The following is a 26,164-nucleotide window of genomic DNA, read 5'->3' as shown; positions in this document are numbered from 1 at the left end:
GGGGGCTGATCATCGAGAGCCTCACACACCGTGGAGATGACCTCTGCACAGGGTGGTGGGGAGGGAACGGGGCACTGGCCTAGTTGGGTCAGAGAAGCCTCCATAAGGAGCCCCGGCTTCCAGATCCTCACTTCTTGGATCTTTTCTTACCTAACACCTCAAAAGAATGCTTTTCCAATTCCAGGAGCGTCCATGTCTCCCGCGAGCCCATTCGGAGAGCCTGGCACCTGTCTGAAAGCTCTTTCCCAGGGGCCTGTGCAGGCTGCGCTGTGTGGTGCACAGGCCAGGCTCAGCCCCCAGCTGCCTCCTCATACTGCAGACGGGGAACCGAGGCTCAGGGAAGCTACTGGACAGCCGTGGAGTGGAAGGGCAGCCCGAGCCCAGGCTTGCCTGTTTTAAAGCCAGTGGCCCACCCTGTAGAGCTACTTGGAAAAGGTGGAGAGGAAACAGGGCCAGTGGGGCCCCAACACACACCCCGAGTATAATTCAGGTGTCAGACTCCCTCTTTCCTGCAAAGGGGAGGTGATTTCTCCAGACAGCACTTCTGGGTCCCGTCCTGACCGTTCTAATCCTCACACATCCATCCCACACACTCCTGTCCGGCAGCATTAACCTTCCCCTCACTCCGGCACAAAAAACCTCCTCCAAGTAAGGGAGATTCAAGGTCCGTGATTCCTCGGGAGACAGGCTAACAGCCCTGCCCTCTCCTGCGGGCTGCACTCCCCGCCTGGGCCCACCTCTTTCCCACGGCCAAGCAGGGCAGCTGGCCCCACCTGCTTCTCTCCACTGGACAGAAGTCCCTTCCCGACCTGTGCACGTGTACACGCACACGCACAGGTGTTTGTCATCCTGGTCTCCTATGGCTCCTCCTTGTCTCTGGACTGCACACTCGTCCCTCTCAGGGAGCAGGCCCCTGCTTACCTGCAGCCTCTGACCCCCACCTCTGTTGACAGCCGCCCCATTGGGGGAGGATCGCATACATACCCCATGCCCACCAGACACGCCAGCAGCCTTTCTTCTCGGGTAGCATCAGTTCCTGCCGAAGCTCTGCTCACCGCTTTGGGGAGCCAGGGAAGTTCCTTTCCTTGAGGCTTCCTCCTCACTTGGAGACCAGAGCCAGGCTGTGCACCTGCTGGGGGAGCACCATCCACCTGACAGTCCTCAGACAGCAGCAGAGGTGTGGTCAGTGCCAGAGAGCCTGTTCCCCACCTGACGCCACAGCCCGTGCCTTGTCACGTGCACGCTGAATGCAGAGCCATGTGCACACGTGATCTTGGTGAAACCTCTCAGCCGCCAGGCCTCGCTTCCTCCACCTGTCACGTGGTGGGGTCACGTTTCCTCCCTTGCAGGATCACCCTGAGGGTGAACAGAGAACCCCATGTCTCGTCTGCTGGTCCCAGGCCCCATTCTAGGCACTAGAGGTACAACTATCAAGATAGACAAAGGCCTCAGGCCCCCAAGTGCCTGGTCCACAGCAAGCTCCCAGGTGCCCTGCAAGGTGTCCACTCCTTCTCACCCTCCCTCTCCCTCCCCACAGGGCCCACGGACCTCAGCATGAAAGGCGGGGCCTCCACCACCTCCACCACGCCCACCCCCACGCCCTCCAGCAACAGCACCAGCAGGACCATGCCCACCGCCCAGCTCAGCCCTACTGAGATCAGTGCTGTGCGGCAGCTCATCGCTGGCTACCGAGAGTCTGCCGCCTTCCTGCTGCGCTCGGCGGACGAACTGGAAAACCTCATTTTACAGCAGAACTGACCCAGCGGCACCTGGAGTGCACTACCCTCGGGAATGAGGCTGTCCCGCCTGACCCAGCTTCCTGCCTCACCAGTTGGTACATTTTGTTTTTTGCAAGAGGTGGGATCCGAGAGCTGTTTCTAGCCACACTCCAAGCACCTGAGACTTTGGGCACAAGGACACTTTTTTTTTTGGAATCTCACCACACAGGTGCTCTGACCTGCTTGGAAGAGGCCAATGGGGCAGCTTTGGAAGGGCTGGGCTCCCCTGACAGGGCGCTGGGGCCACAGCTCTAGTTAGATCATCTTCGTGGACCCTGATGTTAGAATCCCACTCCCAGATAATTACCTTTCAAGTCTTAGGTGAGCAGAATTGCATATTTATTGAGAAAAACAAAGTGGACCCTTTCTTCCTCTCCCCTTAGTAATTTATTTTTTTGAAAATGGATTCTTTTGTGTTTGTACAGATTGCCAGTCTGTGTCTGTCTGATCAGAAGGATGTCTCCCTGTGCCCTAACATTCCATATCACTACACTGGCGCGGGCCGGGCCGCAGGGCGGGGCGGCGGTGGGGCAGGCGCCAGGGGCTGTCCCTCTGAGTGCCCAGCACCACCAAGCAGGAGGACCTCACCCACACCCACTGCAAAGCAAAGACAAACACACGCCCCCTCCCCCCATTTCACAGAAGCCCCAGCCATGGCCACCTGTATTCTACCTCACACTCCAGCGGGGGCTTTTTCCAGGATGTGCCCCGAGCCTGCTCTGGATGGCTGTCTCCCAGCTCCCCCGCACGGGGTGTGTGCCTGGGGTGTAAGCCCGGCCCTCCCGGCTGCACGACAGGATGGAGACTGGGAGACGGAGGCCGGTCAGCAGAGTCCCGGCCCTCACCCTGCCCAGGGAGTTAACACTCCCCGCACAGACCCAGGCCCTCAGGCCCTTGCTGGGAAGACCCTGTTTCCTCAGGGTGAGCCTCTAGGTGTCAGGCAGCCACTGGCCAGGAGCGGTAGCTGGGCACCCCTGGACTGGCTTGGCTCCCGTCCCTGGCCCCGTGGTGAAAAATAAGGGACCATCATCCACCAGAGTAGCCAATTGGGTTCTAAGACCAGCCCTTCTGGAGGGACCAGTCCTGGAAGAAACCTCTCATCCCTGGAGTGTGAAAGGGGCAACAAGGAAAGGCTGGCCTGGTTTCCCTCCTCCCGATAGGCACTTCCTCTTGCTCAGTGCAATACCTACCAGTGCTGCTAAACCAGGGATTCGCCCAGACCTCAGCAGGCCCCCGGGCCTCTCCATGCAACACTCCGTAGCCATGACTGCAGCCTCCGCTGCCGCCCCTGCCCAGAGCTGGCAGAAGCCCTCTGTTGCCTTTCCTCCCTCAGAGCAAAGAGGCCCCAGGGAGCCAGGGCCGAGTGGACCCTGGGACGGCCACTGAGAGCCACCTGACCCCAGAGTAGGTATCCCTTCTCAAACCAGCTTCTCCGCAGCCAGCTGCCTCCTGGCACTGTGGCAGACCCCCCTCAGGAGGGGCGGGGAGGGCACTCCAGTGTGGGTGTCCCACCCTGTGCTGACGCCCAGCCCCTAGAGGCTGGGGTGGTCTTTTATCTCTCAAGTGGCCTCCAACACCCCATCTCACCACACCACCTCTGCCTTGCATCTGACCCATCCCCAGGCCTCTGGTCGGGGCCAAGACTCCCCCTTAGCACAGCACAAACTCCAGTGCCCACGGCCTCTCCCTCACCCAGCCATCCGCACAGCCATCCTCCACCTGCTCAGTACACTCCCTGACGTTTTAATTTGTGTAAATATTTATTTTTGTGTGTGAACAATATTACAAGGTAATCAGTAGATCTTTTGCAAAATGTTACCCCAGGCAATTTGTGAAATCTTAATGTTAAAAACTGGCAGAGACAATCGCCGCCTTAGAATTCTTGGTATCAATTGCTTAACATGTCATTTCTCCTCCCAGAGGCAGTACCCAAGCCAGGCATGAACGGTTTGCTTTTCTTAACAGCCAGGAGTGAGGAGGACTGGGGAAGGGGCTCCTGCGCCACCACACACGGGATCAGACCTAAAGATCACATAAGCTACAGTTTGAAGTCGCGTTTTTCTGTTTAGGCTGCCCTAACTGATCACCTGCAGCCAACCTAACGCTGCGGTAAGAGTGGAAGTTCCGTGTGTTAAAGAGAAAGGAAAGGGACGCCAGTGGCACTGGCCCGGGGTCTCCCAGTGGCTCCCCCAGGGCGGGTCTGAGGTGGGGACCTTCCCACTGAAGTTGCGCCAGAAGCCCTGGAGGTGGCAGCATCAGGAGCGAGTCACTCTGTGAAACAGGATCCCATTAGCTAGTTCAGTCAGGGAACTTGTTCGGTTTGGCTTTTGTTTTAAAAGATGCAGCTTCGACTCAGTCCCTCTCCTCCTGACTTGGAGAGTACCCGAGAGCTGGTTCTGCTGATCCTCGCTCCCACTGCACCCCTCCTCCAGTCACCCCAGGGACAGCCTTCTCCCGAAGCCCTGCCCCAGAACCACTTAAAATCCTTATGGAGGGGGCGCCTCGGTACAAATTAGTCATCTGGGACCCAAAGTTTAAAAGATAGTATGAGTGGAACACACCAATTCCAGAGTCTTTGCAGGGGCCTGATCCTGAGAGGAGAGAAGGGCAGAATCCAGAGAATGGGGATTGGTCTTAGACCAGAAAGAGCGTGGCGCACCTGAAACTCATTTACCCTCACCACTCGGAGGAACGGACAGTGCACATCCGAGGACAGCAATGGGGGCATGGGAAGGGGGGATCAGGCAGGGGGCTCAGAGGGTTTTAGAGGATTTCAAATAGGTGGAACCCAGCCATCCCTATTCCCAAGGGCCACTTATGACTCCAGGGGTGGTTACAGGATTAACTACCAGTTCATTTTCAAAATGCTGCTTTGAACTCAGAGGGTTGATACATTTAATTTGTAATTTTTTGTAAAACTTTTTACAAGATAGTAAAGTATTTCACCAGAATACCAGTTTCAATCCGTCCATGGTCTGATTTTTATATAATTTAGTGGTGCTTTAGAAACTTTGTTTTTGTTGTTTCTGGGCTAAACAGCTCAATCCTTTTTCGCCTGTATCTACCTAAGACCAATGTGAACCTTTGTATTTTTGCTCCTAATTTTGGACTCAGTGAAAGTGTACTGTTTACATGTACAGATGCCCCAGTCCCTGTGTGTTCTGCAAGACTCGCTCTTGAGGAGGAAGGTGCACCTCACTAAGCTCATCTGCTTAGCAAAGCCACAAAACAAAAACCTCTCACTTTTTACCTGTTTCCACCTAAAAACAAAAACAAAAAAACCTACAACACACAGAACTCGGATTTACTGAAAAACAATTCTCTAAGCTCAGAAAAATCTCTGGGCAAGTAGATGGCCTGCGTGCGTCTGTATGTGGTCCATTTAGAAGCAGGGTCGGGACAGAGACCTCCCACGCCATTGGTGGGTGACTGCACGGGCAGGTGAGCAGTGAAGCAGGACTTGGCTGCAAAGCGGTGAGTGGAGATAGCTCTCCCAGCAGCCTGGGGTGGGCAGGTTGCCCTCAGTCCTTTGGCATCACTCAGACAGGTTCTGGGAGAGCGTGAGTTCCCTACCTGGGCGAGACTTTAAGATTCTCCAGTGCAGATGGGATGAGCATGTCTTCAAGGCTCCCCTGGAGGCATCACCTCTGGCGAGGAGCAGAGGGCTCCAGACGATAAGCATATGGCACTTAAGGCAAACAGTGGATGGCACCAACTTTTAAAGGTGACTCTTTATTACTTAATCAGTGGCTTCACCTCTAAATTATATTTTTACAGATATGCACCTATGCAACTTAACGTGGCTCTTCTAAGCAGGTGAGAACTTCCTCTTCAATGCTCTATAAAAATTCTTTGTGTTCTGTATAGTGAGTTTTTCCAGTAAATGTGGCTCAATATTTTAATTCTTAGACTGTGTCTTCTCTATGTGATGCAACTAAATTCTGTTTTGTTTGTGGAATGACTAGCACAGGCCAACTCCCTCTCCCCTCACTTAACAAAAGACCAATGAGCTGTTAATCGAGCTGTTTCTCCATGGTATTACTTGCTAAATGCACTGATTTCATAAGTATGTGGAATCTTTTTTCTTTTGAATCTGTATATCATATATAAGACTGAATCTACTTAATAAACACTGAATAACAAACTGAATGTGTTCTTTCCACTTGTCCTCTCAACAGCCACACTGCCAGCTAGACCTCTTCCAAACCTAGCTGGGCACTGAAACCCCTTCCCACTAGTACATTCCACCTTTGCCAGGCCCAGCAGCAAGCACACGGAAGGTCCTTGGTAAATGGTCATGTCCTTCGGCACCTAGCCCGCTAGAAAGGGACGGAAATGCATCTTCCCTGGTGCTCGCCAAGCACCTGTGGGCACTATGTTGAAACCTCACCATGACCTTCCCAGAGAGGTGCCCTTGCCTCCACTTGCAGATGAGTCAGCAGGGGTGCACTGGTTCTACCTCACCTAAATTCAGCCAGTGGCCAAGCCAAGTCTTAACTGTTTGCCTGTAAACCGTGCCCATCCCACTCCCCAGTATGCAGCTCTTCAACCATCAGAAACCAAACCTTGGGAAACAGGAAATGCCATCCCTGGTCCTGAACCTTCACTACTTGACATTCCACTCGACCCCAAACCCCAGATCCTGCTTTGAAGGGAACAAAAAGGCTGCTTTTTCCAAAGACGTTTACTTGTACACTTACTTTTTTCATCTTATACATTATCATTTAGGTTAAACTTTAAAGGAAAATGTATAGGAATATGGGTAGGAACAAAACTGGTTGTCATGAATTTAAAAACAAATTTGACCAAGTTAACTGCATAAACATGTTTTACTGTTAACATTGTGCCTGTCACACAATATGAAGTTGTTTTCAAAACATTTATTTTTCGTTACGGCAGAATCATCTTTTTAAAATAGAAATTCTGTGCAACTGCCAAATACATAAAATAAAAAGAGAGGAGCCAATCGTTTGCACACCCCGGGAGTGCACTTTGGGGCTAAGATTCAGACCAATAGTAGTAAGAACAGCCGAAGTAGGGACCTTCTCAGCACCCTATCTTTCCACGCGCACGTGGGGACCATGGGCAGCAAATCCTCAGTACTATCATGAAAAGGTCTGTCCTACTGAGTCCACCGCTGCTGAGAATCACCAAGGGACCACACACCCCAACAACCAGGACAACATCTACAGAATCCAGACCAGCCACACACAACCACACTGGTCGACCAGGACAGCACTTACCTCGGATGAAGCCACAGCTCCGCGGGAGCACTGGTATCCTGGGACGGGAGAAGGTGCTGGAGGACAGAGAGGCACTGCTGGATCCCCGGCTGGCTTCTTTAATGGAGCGCCCCACCACGGCTGTCAACAATGTCCAGGACATCAAACGGGAATGCCCCTTAGAGCAGGGAAAGCAGATACACAGTGACCAAACAGGGACCCTCACTCCACTCTGTGGACAGGGAAGACATGCATGCACTATAGGGAAGGAAACCTGGAGCAACACTGTGGTTCACCTAACACACTGACCTCTTGCTGGCCATTTACCCAAATTTTTATACAAAAGAAAGGAAGAGAACTGTTTTGAGTACAAAACTGGTGTGTGTGGTTGCAAACGTCACAAAGGCTAGTAAACTTAGGAAACCAGTGTACACCACAGAAGTGGCAATGGTTTTATTTTCAATTCTGACCTTTTAGAGATCTGAATTTAGATTGTGTTTCATGACGTCGTACAGTAAATAAATTCCAGTTCCCAGAAATGCTAGCTAAATCCTATCATACATAAATATACCATCACAGCTCAAACTAGGTAAAGGGAACATCTTCAAGTCCTGGTTTCTGGCTCACTTCAAGAAATATTAAAAACAAAGATCTTTCATTTGTAGAGCCCGGATACATGGAGACAATTATAATGGGACCTCACTTAAAGCAACATAACAAACCTTGACAAGTAAAAAAAATTTAAGTACTTTAAAATGTACCACGGAACGTTAGTAGTTACCGAAACTTAAGTCATCTCTCCCCTCCTTGATCTTTTGAATAAACTCAGATTAGGTTTATCATCAGTCAGAGGCTCTTAGATGAGAGGCTCCAGATGCCCAAGGAGCTCTTGCACCCTGAAACAGTGCACACAACTTACAGCTCAGTGTGAACGCGCATTCCTGGAGAGGGCCCAGACCTTCCATCAGGCTTCCATCGTGTTCCCAGAAAGGCCAAGAGCCACTGCACTGGCAGCTTTTTGTTACTCTCCTTTAAAAAAAAAATTTTTTTTATTGATTTCAGAGAGGAAAGGAGGAGATAAATCAATGAAGAGAATCATTGATCTGTTGCCTCGTGCACGCCTCCTATTGGGGATGGAGCCTGAAACCCAGGCCAGGAATCCATCATGACTTGGTTCATGGGTCGATGCTTAACCACTGAACCACAAAGGCCAGGCTCTCCTTTTTCTTATACAGCTTCTGTCTACACCTTTTGGTAGGGATGTTCATTCCAGGCTTTCAAATTGATCCATAGAGCCCTAGCTGGTTTGGCTCAGTGGATAGAGCGTCAACCTGCGGACTAAAGGGTCCCGGGTTCAATTCCGGTCAAGGGTACATGCCCAGGTTGTGGGCTCGATCCTCAGTTGGGGGTGTGCTGGAGGCAGCCGATCAATGATTCTCTCTCATCAGTGATGTCTCTCTTCCTCTCTGAAATCAATAAAAATACATTAAAGAAATAAAATCAACAAATTGATCCATAGAGATGAGAGGAAGCATTAGGCACTATCAAGGTTTGGTTTCAACTACTAACCAGTTAACTGCCACATGTCCAAATCAAAAACCATCCCCACACGCCATGGTATTTTGAATTTAATTGCATCTATAAACACTAATGGCGTACAAAGTGTTAATCTCTAAGGTCATAAAGCCCACCTTGTCACTTTAAACGGTGCCCATACAGGAGGGCAACACAGCCTGTGCCTCCTCCTCTCAGGGCACAGGGCGGGCAGATGCTTGGCCCCTAAAGCCCCTGATGCAGGAGGGCTACTCTGTGAAGCACACACACCCCTCAGGCAGGGTCTTTCTCAAGAGCAGGTTGGACATAAAGCTAAAGACACCTCAAAAAGGCCACTGAGGTTTTCATATTCTTAAACAACAGGTTTCCTTGTCCTCTGAAGAAAACGTCTCCACTACCAAGCACTCCATCTCTAAACACTGTGCTGTGTATTCAACGATAGCATGAGGCCACGAGCCAGATGTCCACTCACAGGCCCGCACCTCCACAGCTGCCCTCTGGGGTGACGGTCAAGCAAGAGCCATATAGATCCTATTATAAATTCATGTAGTGATTGCCTGGCTTGGTGCATTTAACAGTCTGGAGTACTTACTATGTGCCAGGCCCTAATAACTTTATGAAGTAGGAGCTACCATCCCCATTCAGATGAAGTTGGCAGAGGCCGAGTAACTGGCAATCACAGTGTGGGCAGGCAGCAGGGCCTGTACTCTAATCCACTGCACTATTCTGCCTCGCTGATGAGATGCAACTCTGGACCCTAATGCATTCTAAACTCCTGCAGGCTACATGCACAGATCCTATGACATGAAGGTACACGGACACATCTTCACCACCAGGTGGCTGCCCATGGAGCCCGACCGTAACTTCTCCAACTGCACCTGCAGCACCACAAAGTTGCAGCTTGAACTGGCCCCAAGGGATCCCACCACACAGTCTATTTTCTCCAACTCATAGGAAACAAGTCAACGGATCCTTCTTTTAGTTCATCTTTACTTCCCATCATGTTGGGTTTTTAGTTTTTTTTACTCTTGGTATATTTAGATACTAAGATAGATCCTACGAAGCACAAAATCACGTATTTAAGTACTCCAGTAGGTGTGAGGACTAAAGTCAGCCCCTGCAGGCTGGAAGCCACTTAGCCTCGGTCTGCAGGCAGCACCTCCCTCACTGCTGCCTGCTGCTGCGCAGATGCCCATGTTTATGGCTTTTCAAGGTCAGAACTGTTCACCCTCCCACAGATCATCAGCCATTAGGAAGCTCTCGTGAGCTCAGTGAGGCAGTGGAGATGAGCATCCTCACCACTTGCATTAATTTCCGCTTCCAGTGCACAGTGGGAAAGTTTGCCAAGTCACGCGGTCTAAAGAGTGAAATTGACAAGTTATGCCTCTAAGTCTCATCTCACAAAGGAGCACCTTACACCACATGAGCTCGAGCCGAGGGGAGGGAGCTGGCATTTGCTCCTTCAAAGCAGCTTCTACACTCCAGCTGAACCTTCCTTCCCACCGGGAGGGGGTGGGGAGCCACAGAAGATGACGGAGACCGAATGCAGGTTGTACAGGTTTATTTTTCCAAAACCACAGGAGACATACAAGAGCAGCGCTTTCTCTGGGCAGCCCCATGGACTAGACCCTAGAGTGGCCTCAAAGGTCACAACAGAAGGAAGAAGAGGATCAAACACGCTTGGGCCTCTGCTCCCTGTCTTTGGTAAACAGACTCTTAAAGTTGACAACTTGGACTTGGCCAATACTGCATTGAAATCACCACAACACTGCCAACTTCTCACTCATGCTTCAGATGACAAAAATGCCACACTGGATGAAATGGGAAAGGGAAGACCTCTCAGATGAAATGAGATCTGCTGAAGTCATACCAATTTTATACTTCACACATAAGCACTCACACAGGGAGACTGGAGTTAAACAAGGACTCAACTCTGCAACAAGTTGAGGTACAAGAAATAAGGCAGGAAGCAGGGTGAGGAAAGACAACTATGGAGACATCTATTTGTTAGAAATGTGTCGGGAGAGAGGCAGGCAGCAGGCCTGCCTGTTTCTTCCCCAACCTGCTGTCAAAAGGAGCTCTATGGCCCCAGGAGAACATGGTCCCAGGTATTGCTGACAGGCAGTGGCCCTGGAGCTAGGTCTAGAAGGCCCACCTGGGGCTGCCCAGGGCACTCACCCTTGAGTTCAGAAGCACTTAACACTGGTGGTGGTGATTTGTCACATATGGCAGTGAGCAGCCAGTGAAGGTTGGAGAAGAGATGTGAGGAGCAAGATGCATTTGCTCAGCAGTGGACAGGCAGGCTGACTCTGGCCGGTCCCCCGGGTGCACCATGACAGGGCACCGGGCCAACCTGGCAGATCACAAGTTAATCACTCAAGTTGGGCAGCACAGCATGCAGTGGCTCTGACACAGGTGGAGAGAAGTCTATTACACCACTTTAATGCAATGATGCCCAAAACGTGAAGTAAGGGAGAGACGTTCGTGTTGTCTATATAATACATCCATTTACAGAATCGGCCAGTACTGTGTACAACATATAAATACATGATAAAACATTAGAGGTGCATAGAGCATACTTACAGAAGCCAAAAAATTCACTTTATACATCCAAGGATAGAGTTAAAAATATAAAAATAAGAAACACACACTGCTTTGAAATGTAAAATGATTTTTCAGATACATAGGTGTGTGGAGATGCCCGCTCCCATGAGTCCAAAGTGACCGGGAAGGTGTCAGGCAGAGGCATTCACCTGCCAAACATCTGGACATGTGACTGACAAGGTCTACAGGTGGGATTTTCAGATAGATGACCTTATGCTCAACCCTATTGTCCAAGCAGGTCTATTCAAAGGTTCCAAAAGCTCCTGTGGGCCAGTGGGTTGTAATGAGTCAGCAAAGTCCCATATTTGCTTCAGCAACAGAACCAAAGGTTAAATCCATCAACTGGCATCAGAATGAACTGTGACCCTGAGGTCAGCAGGTACTTGAGCCCCCTGGTGGGCACTGCTGGGAGTTACCTTAACCCTGTGCAGGTTCTTCCCCAACCATCACCTCCCCAGAATAGCAGGAGGAAAGGTGGCAGGGAGGGGGCGGCGGAAGACTGACATTTCTACTTAGTTCAGGTAGGTTAGTTCCCTGTGTGGAGAACAACCTTCTTTCTTCAATTTCAGGTCCCTCTGGGTGTCGGGCAGGCCCTCTACCCCTCACCAGGCTCTGTCTACATGAGGGCTCAGCTGGCCAGTTGCAGCCCAACAAGTTGCCCTGTGGAAAGCCCCTCCAGCAAGACAGGAAGGTTGCTAAGTGACAGAGGCCTTTAGCACTATAAATGTTAGGGAGAGGCAAGAGTGCTTCTGCCTGAAGAGACAGTCTACTGTATCAATGATACTCTGTATACAGACTTAAGATCAATCATTATCAAAATACACACACTAAATATACAACTTTTCCCATGGCCATAATTTATTATCTTACCACAAGGCACAATACACAGAGCTTGGAGGGTCCAATACAGTCGTCATGACAGAACGCACCACAGCCCTGGCACATGATCATGGCTTTCAGGCTGCACGCACACTGGAGCGAGATGCTTTCCACTGTGCTGCTGTCGGTGAACATTTGCAAGGAAAGTGATGCACTGTGGTTCGCACCAAAGTTTGCTTTGTGGCTCAGCTGCACCACACTTCCAGCAAGGCCTTTGGGAAAGGCTGGGGAGCTGGAGGAATAATTAAAGCTGGTGGAACTTAGCTGGAGTTTAGAAAGCTTCCCATAGAATGCCTGTTTAATGTTGAGTTGGGAGGGGATAGAAGAAGGCTCGAGAGGTTGACTGAGCCCTTTCCCAGGCTCTCGAGGCAATTTCCAGAAGGGCAGGTCAAGGACAAAGGGCACCGCTTGCAAGTGATCCACCAGATCCCGAGCACGGGGTCCAGCTTCATTTCTGTTTTCTGCATTTGCCTTGAGAGGCGCCCCCACAAAAGTCTTTTCACTCTTGATGCTGCCAACAGAGGCAGGTGGTGTCTTTGGAGCCCAGTCTTCCCTGGCGGTCTGTACCCCACCAGACACAGAGTTTTTACTTGGCCCCAACTTCCTACTGGGAAAACCAGGAGGGGCATCAGCGGGCAGCGGCACTGGCGCCATAGGCTTGGGGCACTGAAGGGTTGCAGCCAGGTTTCTAGAGCCAAAGAGCTTCTTCCCTTGACCTCCAGCACTGTTCTGATCACCCCGGGCCCGGCCTGTCTGATCAGGACCCAAGGAGATCACATTTGGAGATGAGAAACAAGGGGCTCTCGAGGTAGTGAGATTTCCTGGACTTTTGCCTGGGGCAGCATTTGAATTACTGCACTGGGGCAGATCTCGGCCTTTCTTCTGTTCTTCACAACTAAAGGAAGAGAACTGCTCTTTGGAATCCACTTCTATTTGCCCAGAGGCAGCTGTCAGATTGGTCACTGGATATAGGGAATCTAAACTTGGGACCATCTTGGAAATCTTCTGGGGTGTTCCAGGAGCCTGGGTGGCCTCCAGTCTGGCAAGACCAGTGCTGGCTTCACAGCTGTCGGGTAGAAGAGGTTCCTTCAAAGCTCTTAAAGGACCGGGGCTGCTCCTGCCCACCGCACAACTGTTTCCCCCAGGATCTTGCAAAGATCCCATTCCCTGCTCTTTGGCAAGTGGGAGTTGTGGAGGTTCCAGTCTGCTGCCAGAGAGGGCTGGAGGAAGGACCTTTTCCAGGGGCAAGTTGCCCTGCAGCAACTGCATCACGAGTGGGTTAGTGGCCTCCACTGAGGACCCAGGCCTGCCCAGGGACACAGGCCTCGGCTGGTACTCGGTACTGGCCAGCAGCAGGGAATCTGGGATCTTTTGGGGGACTGCACATACGCGAGACACCCAGCTCTGAGGAGCAACCATCCTGTCTGTCCTTTTAACCAGACTATGGTCACCATTCATTTTGGCAAGTGAGGCAGAGTGGTTCCAACCGTGTTTCTCCTCTTTGTCCACCACCGAGGACCTCTCCATCACTGTGGCCTCAGTAGGGTCAGCATCACTGCTGTTCTCAGAAAAGTGGCTTTCAAAGTCAGAGGCTGTGTCTGTGGATTCGCTGTGAGGACTCAGTGCTTCAGAGTCTCCATTGATTTTCACGTTTTCAACTTCCACCTGTTGGCAGTCGTTCCCTGGGCTGTCACTGCACCCGTGAGATGGCACTGTCCCAAGTGAAGGACAGCTGGGGAGATCTAAACCATCTTCGGCTGTCAAACCCCCAGGCAATGCAGGAATGAGGGGAGCAGCCTTCTCCCACTCTTCTCCAACCTGGGGCTGGACAGATGGGACGTTCTCTCTGGAGTCTGGTTCGAGCTGTCCCACATTGGAGAAGCCAGCCTCAGTTTTTAGGTCTTCTTGTATAGTAGCTCTTCCCTTCATGGGTGGGCATGAGTCACCAAGTCCTAATTGCCTGTCCTGTACGCAGCCAGCCAATGACGACTCAGGGGTGGAACTGGGGGTCACATTCACAGGATCCTTCATAGTTGGACTACCGTCCCTGTCCAGAGCCTGGCCAGTTCCTCCTTCTAATATAACATCCCCCACCAGAGACTGAATAGGACCATCCTCAGGGAGAAGAGTGGGTCTTTGCTCTTTATTATCCCTTTCCCGGGAAGTGGTATCAGATTCACCTTCAGTTCTAACATCTAGATGCAAGGTAGGCTGCTCAACTAATCTCTCGGGTGCTGGGGTTTTGGAGGACAGTGGGGGCAAAGCCTGGCATGGCTGGTCCCCAGTGGGAGCCATGAGGAGTTGGGAGACATCTTCTCGCCTGCTTGCAACTGGTGCCCTCTGTAGGGAGTTCTCCTCCTCTCTGAGAGAAGCCAGGTGCTCCCTCCTGGCTCTGGGTATAGCAGTTCCAACCTGGGTGTGCTCCCCATTTAGAGGACGAGGCGGCAGTAGTTGTGTTCGCTGTAGATCTGACGCACACTCTCCAGGGGTGCTCGGGGCTCCTCTGGGCTCAAGGTGGCCACAGGCCTCACCACCATCACCACTGCTGCTGCCTCTGCCACCTCCCTCATCGGTGGTCCTGCCGCCACCTCCACCCGGGCCACCCCCCCCTCCGATGGCAGTGGTGGCCGCCTCTCGATGGCAGTGGTGGCCTCTCGCCCCTCGGATCTGCAAAGCACGGGCTTTAATGTCTGCGAGGGTCCTGGCACCAGTCCAGCCCCGGCAGGAGGACTCCGTGATGGGGACAATTCGGGGGCATATCTGGTAAGTGGGCTGACCTTTAACCACCCAGGGTGGTTTGATACGTGAAAGTTGTATCTGCAAGAGAAGAATTAGAAAAGTTTTAATTGACTGGGTGTTCTGACCTAGGCACTGTAAAGCTAAATTAGGAGTCTAGTAGCTTAGGGGCCATGGCCTAGAGAATTAAATCATTTTCCTTAACATATTGCGGGCCAGTAGTTTTATTACTAGCTTTACCCAGTGCTAGATAAGTTTCTACTGAATGAGTACAAAAACGTTTTACATAAATGCTAAAGGCATGCTTTAAAATTAAATACCCGTTGCATTTTGAAGTTATTTATTACATTCTTACAAGCTAATATCTTTTTAAAGTATGATACTTCGTAAAACACTGTGTAATATGAAGCGAGAATTCTCGTGACCTGTCCACAATGTGTTAAAAATGAAAGTGTCATGGTGAAATGGCGGTCCACAACAGCACACCATTCTCAGAAGGCTCTGCTCAAGGGCTGTTACATGCCGCACTTCTAAATTTAATTTCTGATGGGACTATGGGAGTCACTACACAAAGAATCTAACACCATCTAATAAAAAATGTAAACCCCCCACAGGATTCTGACCTCTAGAGATAACTTCAACAGAGTGAACACACCAGTGAAGCAGAGAAGACCCTCATCCCCAATTGTCAAACTGGTCTCAGGAATGGCTCTCTTGTAGAGGGCTCTACACGCCCACTTAATCAACACAAGGGTCCTGCAAAGGGGCTCCACAAATCGCCTGGCCCTCAAGGGGAAACGGCCTCCTACCCGGATGGGCGGGACTTTGGGCTCCTCTTTGGTGGGCTGTGGCTTTTCGGAGTGAACACTTTCAATTGTGTTACGAAAGGACTGACGATCTTCAAGCCGGGGCTTCTTTTCGGGAAAGGATGCGGAGGCTGCCTCCTCAAAGGATTTCCTCTTCTGATCTCTAGGTTCCTGATCAACAGTCTCCTGATGCAAGCTGGGAATTCTGTCTGAAGAGGCAGAGGCCCGTGCCAGGTCGTCAGGATCGGTTTGGATCTGAGAAGCTCCCGTCTCCACTGTGAATCTGGGACCCTCGGAGTCAGGCACTGCAGAGGATGTGCCAGGCAGGTGGGGACTGCCTGCCCCTGCTGAATCAGTCTTAGCCTCCCCATCCTTGTAGAGGGGGATGTCAGGTGCCACAGACTGTGTGTCTTTAACAATCCCTCCTTGTTCTAGCTCCGGTTTCTTGTACAGATTCCTTCTGGCTCTGGTTCGGAGATCTGGCCGAGAGCGTTTCTTGAAATGCCCGTCTCGCTGCCGGGTGGCTGGACCACGCTGTGGCCGTGCTGATCCTCCTGGGACTCGCAAGTCACTCTTGATTTCAGCCTCCTCTTGGCCCACGTTCTGCTGCAACAACTCTTCTCTGGCCAAACCCAACCTGCAAACCAAACTCACACCATCAGTTACAGGGCAGAGAAAGCATGCTTATTGTATCTATGAATGACACACCCAGATATTAGATATCTCAGAACCAAGTGAATCTAAATGGTGCATAACATTAACCATAGGCTCTGGTAGCTTCCTTCCATATGGCATTAGGCTAAATGAGCCATGTCAGGCAATCTCCACATTCTCATTCAACACAAAAGTATGCACAACTTGGAGAACATCTGCCTTTATCCCCACCCCACCCCCAAATCCCAGACCAACACTCTCAGCAACCAAGTGCCTTACTTCTGTCCATAGTAGTCCTCAAAGAACTTTTCTTTCCATTGTTCCACCTTCTTTTCCTTCTCCATTTCCTGCCGTATCCTGACTTGCATCTCATGAGTGAATTCACCTAGAGAGAAATAAAACTTTTGAGTACATGCATTCAGGATATTCATGTGTCTTATGGAAAGTAGTTCTACTTCCTCCATTTTCAAAATACATATGACTTTGGTGGATTTAGAGATCTTTTTCTTTTTACCCTCACTATCTTCACACTGGTTTCCGTCTCCTCCAAAGGATCTCTCACATCATGCTCTTCTCAGGACAAAACTAACATGTCTGTTACAAGGGAAACTTAGTCTTCAAACAGCAACACGTTCAAAAAAGCAAAACAAAAACGAACCAAAGAACCATTCTTACTTCCTGTGCAGAAAAAAGTTAACCTAGCAGGCCTGATTGCTTATCCTTAGAAACGACTGCTTACAAGGTTGGCCCTTGGCTGACATCTGGGAACCTGGATTTGGGGAGGGTTCCCAACCTCAAACTGATATGAATGGCTCACTGTGCCTAAACTGTTTTTGCAAATAAGATGGTTTATGGCGAGCACTTGCTTTCCTTTGGGGAATCTGAAATTTGGGTATGTGCCAGGCACAGGCATGCTACATGATCAGCCCTTGATAAAACCCTGAGCACCAAGTCTTTAACAAGCTTCCCTGGTAGACTACATTTCACATGTGCTGTCACAGCTCGGTGCTGGGGGAACTGAGCGCATCCTGTGTGATTCTACTGGGAGAGGACCTTGAAAGCTTGCTCCTGGTTTCCCTGGACTTCTGTCTCTGCTTCAGTCCTTCGCTCTGTATTCTTTCACTCTGTATTCTTTTGCTGTAATAAACTACAGCCATGAAGAAGACTCTATGCTGAGTGCTGTAAATCCTCCTAGTCAAGCACTGAACCTGGAAGAGGTCTCAGGGACTTCCCAACACACTCTCCTGTACCTTCCCCACAAAACTAAAGTAGGAGAAGCTAACAATCACTCCAAATGGCGATGTCTAAAAACAGAGCATCTGGTAAAGATTAACATTGTAGCTCAATGCCACAGCGCACTTTCCTCCGTCCATCCAGACAACGCCATGTTTAATGGAAAGAATAGGAGTTGACAGGTTTAATGATGAAGAGGCAATGCAGATGGATATTTACACACAAAACAATGAAAGCCCCAATACCCTGTACCTTCTAAAGCTATGAAGCACATTAACACCTGCCACATTTATTAGTGTTGTGAGGAAAGCCTGCCTTACACTAAATACCCCTTGGAAAAAGAGGTAAATTGGTAAAAATGGGGTTTTAAATATCAGGAAACAAGTGATACCACACATGGCAGGTACCTCTCAAACGATCTGAGATAAGAACGTCTACTCACCATCAGCCAGGCGTTCCCGCCAGCTCTGAGCCGCGTGGGTGAAAAACTCGTTATTCAGTGCACTGCTGCTGAGACGAAACAGGCCGTCCGTCCCCACCTAGAAGGATCAGGCACATAACCCGATAAATAAAAAACTTAGAAGGACAACACAAGCTCGCTCAGAGAGAAGCATAGAAGAAACGGCCTATCCGTACCTGTCTGTCCACTTCAGGCAGGAGGAAAAGGAGCTGCTGCTGGAAGTGGGATGGCAGGGCGTGGAAGGTCCGAGAATTTATCAGGGCCCGAAGGTTGGTATTGACAAGAATGGACCCAGGTGTCTCAAAATCTACCTCTTCCCCTCTGTTGCGCTTCATTTGACCTGTGATTTTTGAAGCAATAAAAAGTAATGTATACATTTTCAGCTTCTAAAAGCAGAAGAAACAAATGCTAACTGTAGGGGGAAACTTTGGTGGCACCCAAGCTACTCAGAACTTATCGGCACACAATCTGCTCGACTACCCAGCACACCCTAACCTGTATGTTACAATTATTCTTCCCAGGTAACTGTCATTGCCAGCAATCCCAAGACAACACTTGGGCTGCATCTTCTCACATAAGACTGTACTAGGCTGTGTCACAGCCTGAAGAGGACACTCTTCCCCATAAAACCAGGCGGGGGCAGGCCCTGACCCTCCCTCCAAAGCTGGAGAACAAGTTCCACAAAGTCAGCTGGTGAAATGATGGAAGTTGTCTAAAAGCAAATCTATTATCGTCCTATGGGAAAATCTGCAGAAGCCTTCTTGCGAATGGGCCGAAGAGGTACGATCTCCATGCAGAAAGGGACTAAGGGTTGTTTAAAGCCCATGAAAATGTCAATACCTCTCACAGAAGCCTCAGCAAATGTTACTTTTATTTTTTTAAAAAATCACTTAGAATAGACACCTGTTAATCTTAGATTGAGCACTGCTGAGGAATTGGAAAAGCAGACATAGTTCCGACTTGGGCAATGGTTTATTCTAATTTCACAAGCTAACTCTTAATGATTTCTTGTAGCCCATCTACAAACAGCCAGCATGTGGGCTTTGAGATATAAATCCTGAAATAGCAAACAGTATATTGGCCTTGTAAGTAAACCTACTGGGTATGGGAGGTGCACACTACTGAATTTGTTTGCATCTCCCAAATTCAACTTAGGCTTCCACTCAATATGCTGACTGGGCTGTAGAAAAGGACATCTGACAGAGACTACGATGTTGAGAACAAATATGGCAGTATGTTAACAAAGAAAGAAAATGGACGTTGGAATTCTTCACTGAGAAGCTCAGAAGCAATTTTCACTCACATAGACACTGCCTGAGCAAGACCACTAAAGCAGGCAGAGTAGGCCCTTACAGGGACATACGAGGAGCAATGTGGCACCATCTTTGCCCACAAGGAACTCTCTCTCAGTCTAGTAGAGACTATTTATATGTGGAATAACCAAAATGCAAGGTAAAATTAAACAAAAAACAGAGGACCACCCAAGATAAACTGGTTAAAGAAGTAGACTTCCTCCTGTCACTTGGCCTGCAGGGGCCCCCTTTACAGGCAAAGAAATGAGTGCCAAGCCACTCACCTGTGGCCGGTTTCCGGAAGCCTCTCAGGAGCGGGGCAGGGTCCCGGGCGACCTCGGCCTGGCCACGAATAGCAGCGCTGCCCAGGGCCAGAGAGCCGCTGCTGCTGCTGGACGGGCTGCCACTCTCGCCATCGGCTTGGCGGCCCGAGAACCCTGAAGGCACATCATTCCACTGGTCAAAAGTATTACCCGCCATGCCCAAGGCTCTTAGACAAGCTTCCTTCTCCCAACTCTCCCTGAGGTGCTGCCAGCTATACTGGGTGCTGCCATGGCCCAGCCTTGGGCTATCAGAGCTCAACACCGCATGCGCTGGCTTTAAAATACCACGTAAGAATGCCAAACTGCCATCTTAGTTTGTACAGCACTGCACCTTTTACAAAAAGCACCTGCACGCTCCATCCGACCTTCACAGCCACCCTGTGAGGCAACGGGGAGGGCACGGCAGAGCCCAGCACTGGAACCTAGGTCAGGTCTCGCCATCACAGAGTGCTGCTGCCAGAGGAGGGTCTCCTGACTCCACTGGCATCGCACTACCCAGGTCAGAAACTGCTGCCTCTGGGAGGCAGCCCCAGGAGCTGAGGAAGAGGCACCACAATCCAGATCTCATACGTACCTGATGCAGATTCCACGTGGGCCCCGTTTACCTTCAGAGGAGTCAGGACAACTCGAGGCAGCATCACACCAGTCTTTTTCTTTTGCTTGTTTGCCTATATCCCCAGAGGAATCCAAAGAATCTGAGTCACCTGCAAGGCCACAGCACCGTCCCTCTCCACTATGTCTCTGCTCACCGTCTTGTAAAACAGAGTTTGTATTCGACAAACTCAGGCAGGTAATGCTAACAGCAGCACTGTTATTGGGCCAGGTGCCAGTCCCTGTGCCAAGCATTACCCACGCTGAGAAGAATCTACCATTATCCCCATTTTACAGATAAGGAATTTGCCCAAGGTCCCAAAGCTCGTGAGTGAAAGGGCCAAAATTCAAACCACTAACTCCCCAGCTCCCGTTCTCCCCATTCTGCACAATGCTCTACTTCTCCCTGGTTATCTAGCCATGTAAAGAGAGAAAAAACAACAAATCACTCTGCTGTCAGATCTATGACCCACTTTTTCTCCGGCCCACTTTTAAAAGGTACTAACTGGTGGAGACCAAATTGATTTTCTCCACTCTTCAAACACACTCACAATTAACTATAGGATGGACAGTCCTATCTGTGCCTGGCCTCTCTTATCCCCCTATCACCACCTCTCCTCCCTACCTGTGAGGAAGCTCTGTAGCTGTCCCTGGGATTAGAAAGAGGCCGACTCTGAGATTCTGTAGAACAGGATGCATTAGAGGATGTTTCATCAAGTGATACTGGAAGGGAGGGAAATAAAGGTTAGTGCCTAATAACTGCTTATGGCTCTTCACCCATCTTGTTAAGGGCACTTACCATCATTTTCACCACTCACAGTGCTGGTTTCATTAGACCCACAGCTCTCTACATCAGCTGTGTCCTCTGGCTCCTCCCCCTCCACTGCAGCCGGATTGCGAGACCACTGCAGGGCATCCTTCTGTGACAGGAAGGAAAACAAGGGTGAGCAAAACCCTACAAATCGATCAAGCATAGTAGTAATTTCTAAACATGTATTGCTTCTCCCTTTCTAACTGACTTTCTCAGCAAGTTCTTTTCAAACATATATCAAGAAAGTGAGATAAAACTTTGCACTCAATCGTTCACTAAATATTTATGGGTGACTCCTATAAATGCTAGTTTCTGGGGATAGGGTGGGATATCAGGAGTAGGAAACGGGGCTAGCCTCAAGGAGCTGAACTGAGTGGGGGAGAAAAATCAAACCTATTATACTCCAAAGCACAGTGAGAAAGGTATACAGAGAAATGCAGCAGCTCAGAAGAGGGGGCATCTAAGTCCTTAAGTTTAAGAGGACATGGAGTATAGAAACTGAATTAAGAATCAGGGAGATAAGCTTCCAAAAAGCTAAGTTTTAAAAGGTGTTAGCTAAGCCCTGGCCTGTATGGCTCAGCTGGTTAGAGCACTGTCTACACCAAAAGGTGGCAGGTTTGATTCCCGGTCAGGGGTGCATGCAGGAGGCAACCAATCGATGTTTCTCTCTCACATCAATGTTTCTCTCTCCCCCTCTCTCTCTCTCTCATCAATTTACTAAAATAAATTCTTAAAAAAAAAAAAGATGTTAGCTGCCCTAACTGGTTTGGCTCAGTTGATAGAGCATCAGCCTGCAGACTGAAGGGTCCCAGGTTCTATTGTGGTCAAGAGCACATGGCGTCTCTGTAGTCAGGGGAATGATTTGAGTTTTAGGAATTTCATTCTGTTAAGCATGGGAAGTCTGGAGGAAGAAGAGTCACACTGACAGAAATGAACATGATGAAGATCTAAAGTAAGATAGTGAAAATGAAGCAAGAGTGTGGAGGAGTGCTCCATTCCAAGTTTCAACTAATAAATGCTTCTTCTAGCAGGCTCTGTTGTAGAGTCTTAGAATTAAACTCCACCCATTCCTAAGAAAAAATTAGGAGCTATCTTACATCTTGAAACTAGGATGAATACTGGAATTTGGAGAGAAGAGAAGATGAGCAGAGATAAGTTGGAACGGGATGTCTTCTTTGAATAAAAGTATGTGAAGGTTAGGTAAAATCATGACTTTACCTCTTACAAATATACCGGAAATTTATAAAGGACATTCACAAAAGTCTAACTCATCAATTTCATGGGTTCCTTTGACTACTATATTAAGTTTTCATTAATTTACGCCCAAATCAGACTGACTTAAAGTAATTTAAAAAACCCCAGCTTTTTAGATCTTTCTCTCTTTTCCCTACTGGCTAGAAATGCTCCTCTGAATCAAAAGCTAAAGAATATTTTCAGTATTAAGCTTGTAATTATGGTAATTGACTGCCATGTTCTTGGAATGATGCAACAAATTTATCTCTGAGAAAGTAAATTTTAAACCAAAAATCTAAAAAATGTACATACCTTTTAACCAAATACTTCTATTTCTGAGACTTAATATGTTAAAACATAATAAAATTAAAAAGAATAATCCTTCAAAATAAGAAAATTAATCAAGTGAACTAAATTAAGATCCTTTGTTCATCAAAAGACACCATTAATGCCCTGCTGGTGTGGTGCAGTGGCTGAGCATCAACCCATGAACCAAGTGGTTCAATTCCCAAACACATTGCAGGCTCAATCCTCAGTAGGGGGTGTGCAGGAGGCAGCCCATTGATGATTCTCTCTCATCATTAATGTTTCTCTCTCTCTCTCCCTCTTCCCTCCTCTCTCTGAAATCAATAAAACCATTTTTTTTAAAAGACACCATTAAGAGTTAAAAGGGCAAGCTACCTACAGAGATGGGGAAGATATCTGCAACTCATATAACCCCAACAAAGATCTTGTAGCTAGACCATAAGTCAGTAAGAAAAGGGCAGCCCAGAAGAAAAATAGGCATAAAATGCAAATATGGCATTATGCCAAAGAGGATATCCAACGCTCACATTAAAAGGTATTTAACCTAACAATAAAAGAAAGACACAAAATTATGTAAATTAAAACCACAATGAGGTATTATCGCATCCTTAAAAGGATAAAATTAAAGTTTAGCAATGCCAAGTAGTGTTATTGTGGATGTAAAACAGTTATACTGAAAATGGATCCAACCATTTAAGAATAGTTTGGCATTATCCGGTACAGTTGAAAATACAAACATCCTATGACTCAGCAATGTCAGTCCTAGGTTTGGATTCCCTAGAGAAATACATATTTATACACATCAAAATTCACATCCAGATATTAATGGCAGCATCGTCTGTAACTTGGGCTATAAACAACCAAAGTGTCCATCATCAGTAGAATCAATACATGGTTAGTGTGCTCAATAAATGGACACTATAAAATAAAAAATGAATGAACTACAACTACTCACAGCAATATGGGTGGTTCTTAAAAACAAATGAAAGAATAGAACAAAAGAATGCATAACGTAATTTATTTCATTTGCAAAAAGTTCAAAACAGACAAAATTAAACTATAGTGTTGGAGATGCAAATATAAGTAAATAACAATAAAGAAAAGCAAGAAGCCCAGCAGGCATGGCTCAGTGGATAGTGTGTCAGCCTGCGGAGTGAAGGCTCCCAGGTTCGATTCCAGTCAAAAGCACATGCCTACGTTGCAGGCTCAATCCCCAGTGTGGGGCATGCAGGAGGCAGCCGATCGATGATTCTCTCTCATCATTAATGTTTCTATCCCTTTCCCTTCCTCTCAGAAATCAATTAAAAAAATATTTTAAAAAAAGAAAAGAAAAGAACTTCTATGAAGTCAGGGGAATGGAGGGTGTTGTAATTAAGAAGAGGTACACGGTGGCTCCTGGCCATGTTAGATGTCTTGATCTGAGGAGTATTTAGAAAAGTGTTTACAGGCATACCTCAGAAATATTGTGGGTTCGGTTCTAGATCATCGCAATAAAAAGTAACGTGAATTTTTTTTTTAAATATATTTTATTGATTTTTTAGAGAGAGGAAAGGAGAGAGACAAGGAGTTAGAAACATCAACGAAGGAGAAACATCGATCAGCTCCCTCCTGCACATCTCCTACTGGGGATGTGCCCGCAACCCAGGCACATACCCTTTACCGGAATCGAACCTGGGACCCTTCAGTCCGCAGGCCGACGCTCCATCCACTGAGCCAAACCGGTCTCGGCAACATGAATTTTTTGTTTTCCAAATGATATGAAAGCATGTTCACACTATACTGTAGTCTATTAAGTATACAATAGCATTATCTCTAAAAACACAATGTGCCCTGGCTAGTGTTCTCAGTGGTTAGAACATCAGCCCAGCAACCAAATGGGTCTTGGGTTCGATTCCCGTCAGGGACACATACCTGGGTTGCAGGTTCAATCCCCAGCCCTAGCCGCGGCACATACAGGAGGCAGCCAATCGATGTATCACTCTGATGTTTTCTTTCTCTCTCCCTCTCTCTCGCCTCCCTCCCTCCCCTCTACTCTCTCTAAAAATCTACCTTAATTACAAAGTATTTTATTGCTAAAAAATGCTAACCATCATCTAAGTCTTCAGTGAGTCATAATCTTTTTTTGCTAATGGAGGGTGTTATGGCTAGGGTGGTGGTTGCTGAAGGTGGGGTAGCTATGGCAATTTCTTAAGACAACAATGAAGTTTGAAGCATCGACTGATTCTCCTTTCATGAACAATTTCTCTGCAGCATGCAATGCTATTTGATAGCATTTAATCCACAGCAGAACTTCTTTCAAAACTGGAGTGAATCCTCTCAAACCCTACAACTGCTACAACTAAATTTATGTAATATTCTAAATCCTTTGTTGTCATTTCAACAATCTTTATAAGATCTTCACCAGTAGTAGATTCCATCTCAAGAAACCACTTTCTTTAATCATCCATGAGAAACAACTCTTCATCTGTTGAAGTTTTGTCAGGAGATTGCAATTCAGTCACACCTTCAGGTTCCACTTCTAATTCTAGTTCTCTTGCTATTTCCATCACATTTGCAGTTACTTCCTCCACTGAAGTTTTGAAGCCCTCAAAGTCATCCAGGAAAATTGAAATTAACTTCTTCCAAACTTCTGTTAATGTGGATATTTTTATCTCTTCCCATGAATTATGAATGTCCTCAATGGTATCTAGAATGGTGAATCCTTTCCAAGAGGTTTTCAATTTATGTTACCCAGATCCATCAGAAGAATCACTATCTACAGCAGCTATTATAGCCTTAAGAAATGTACTGCTTAAATAATACTTGAAAGTCAAAATTACTCATTGACCCATTGGCTGCAGACAGATGTGTTAGTAGGCATGAAAACATTAATCTCATTGTACCTCTCCTTAAGAGATCTTGGGTGATCTTCTGTTGTAGTGTCTCAGAATTAAATGAGGAAGAACAATATTTTTTGTTAAATTTATTTTTATTGCCCGGCTAGCATGGCTCAGTGGTTGAGCGTTGACCTACGTACGACCCAGGAGGTCATGGTTCAATTCCTGGTTCTATCGGCGTGGCTCAGTGGTTGAGTGTGAACCTATGAACCAGGAAATCACGGTTCAATTCCCGGTCAGAGCACATACCCGGGTTGCGGGCTTGATCCCCAGTGCAGGAGGCAGCCAATTAGTGATTCGCTCTCATCACTGATGTTTCTATCTCGCTCTCTCCTTTCCTCTCTGAAATCAATAAAAATATATTTTAAAAATAATAATAAAAAAAAGAAATGAGCTTGTCCGGCTGTCAGAGAAAGAAAAGAACTTGCGCCCTAACCGGTTTGTCTCAGCGGATAGAGCGTCGGCCTGCGGACTCAAGGGTCCCAGGTTCGATTCTGGTCAAGGGCATGTACCTTGGTTGCGGGCACGTCCCAGTGGGGGGTGTGCAGGAGGCAGCTGACCCATGTTTCTCTCTCATCGATGTTTCTAACTCTCTATCCCTCTCCCTTCCTCTCTATAAAAAAATCAATAAAATATATTTTAAAAAAAAGAAAAGAACTTGCATGTTGATGTAGGAAGAAGCTAGGTGGGACAACAGTTGAAATCTACAGTAAAAACCAGATGGTCCAAGGTGTCCTGTAGGCTGTAAAATGCTGTGTTAATCAGAATGCCATTTATTTTTTGTTAAAATCATTTTTATTATTGGA

The 26,164-nt window shown here is 48.0% G+C and overlaps 2 protein-coding genes across 2 annotated transcripts in view; one reads left to right on the top strand and one right to left on the bottom strand.

Moving 5' to 3' along the window:
* The window catches only part of NOL4L (nucleolar protein 4-like), a 117,101-nt gene extending 111,174 nt beyond the window's left edge, over positions 1-5,927 (top strand). The window contains exon 10 of the mRNA XM_015566650.1: positions 1,420-5,927. Coding sequence (XP_015422136.1) covers positions 1,420-1,758 — 339 coding nt within the window. The 3' untranslated portion in view covers positions 1,759-5,927. The remainder of the gene's footprint in view (positions 1-1,419) is intronic.
* A 4,171-nt stretch (positions 5,928-10,098) lies between these two features.
* ASXL1 (additional sex combs like 1, transcriptional regulator) lies at positions 10,099-21,121 on the bottom strand. The gene is made up of 9 exons (XM_015566642.1): positions 20,932-21,121; positions 20,758-20,855; positions 20,116-20,209; positions 19,503-19,655; positions 18,103-18,266; positions 17,909-18,005; positions 16,513-16,618; positions 15,583-16,216; positions 10,099-14,854 (listed from the first exon to the last, which is right to left on the bottom strand). Exons 1-9 carry the CDS (start codon positions 21,104-21,106, stop codon positions 12,020-12,022), a joined length of 4,356 nt encoding a protein of 1,451 aa, XP_015422128.1. The 5' UTR covers positions 21,107-21,121; the 3' UTR covers positions 10,099-12,019.
* Between the last annotated feature and the right edge of the window lie 5,043 nt (positions 21,122-26,164).

Source organism: Myotis davidii, unplaced genomic scaffold (assembly GCF_000327345.1).
Source record: "Myotis davidii unplaced genomic scaffold, ASM32734v1 scaffold562, whole genome shotgun sequence".
Taxonomy (NCBI): Eukaryota; Metazoa; Chordata; class Mammalia; order Chiroptera; family Vespertilionidae; genus Myotis; species Myotis davidii.
The sequence above is the reverse complement of the archived record's forward strand: the minus strand, read 5'-3'. Positions and strand labels throughout refer to the sequence as shown.

Excerpts from the sequence above, each read along its gene's own strand:
- ASXL1 (XM_015566642.1), bottom strand. The coding sequence starts at position 21,106 with ATGCTTGATCGATTTGTAGGGTTTTGCTCACCCTTGTTTTCCTTCCTG. Across the intron at positions 16,619-17,908 it reads GCGGGAACGCCTGGCTGATG|GTGAATTCACTCATGAGATG; the intron begins GTGAGTAGACGT and ends ATTTCTCTCTAG. Across the intron at positions 16,217-16,512 it reads GAGGACTACTATGGACAGAA|GTTGGGTTTGGCCAGAGAAG; the intron begins GTAAGGCACTTG and ends TTTGGTTTGCAG.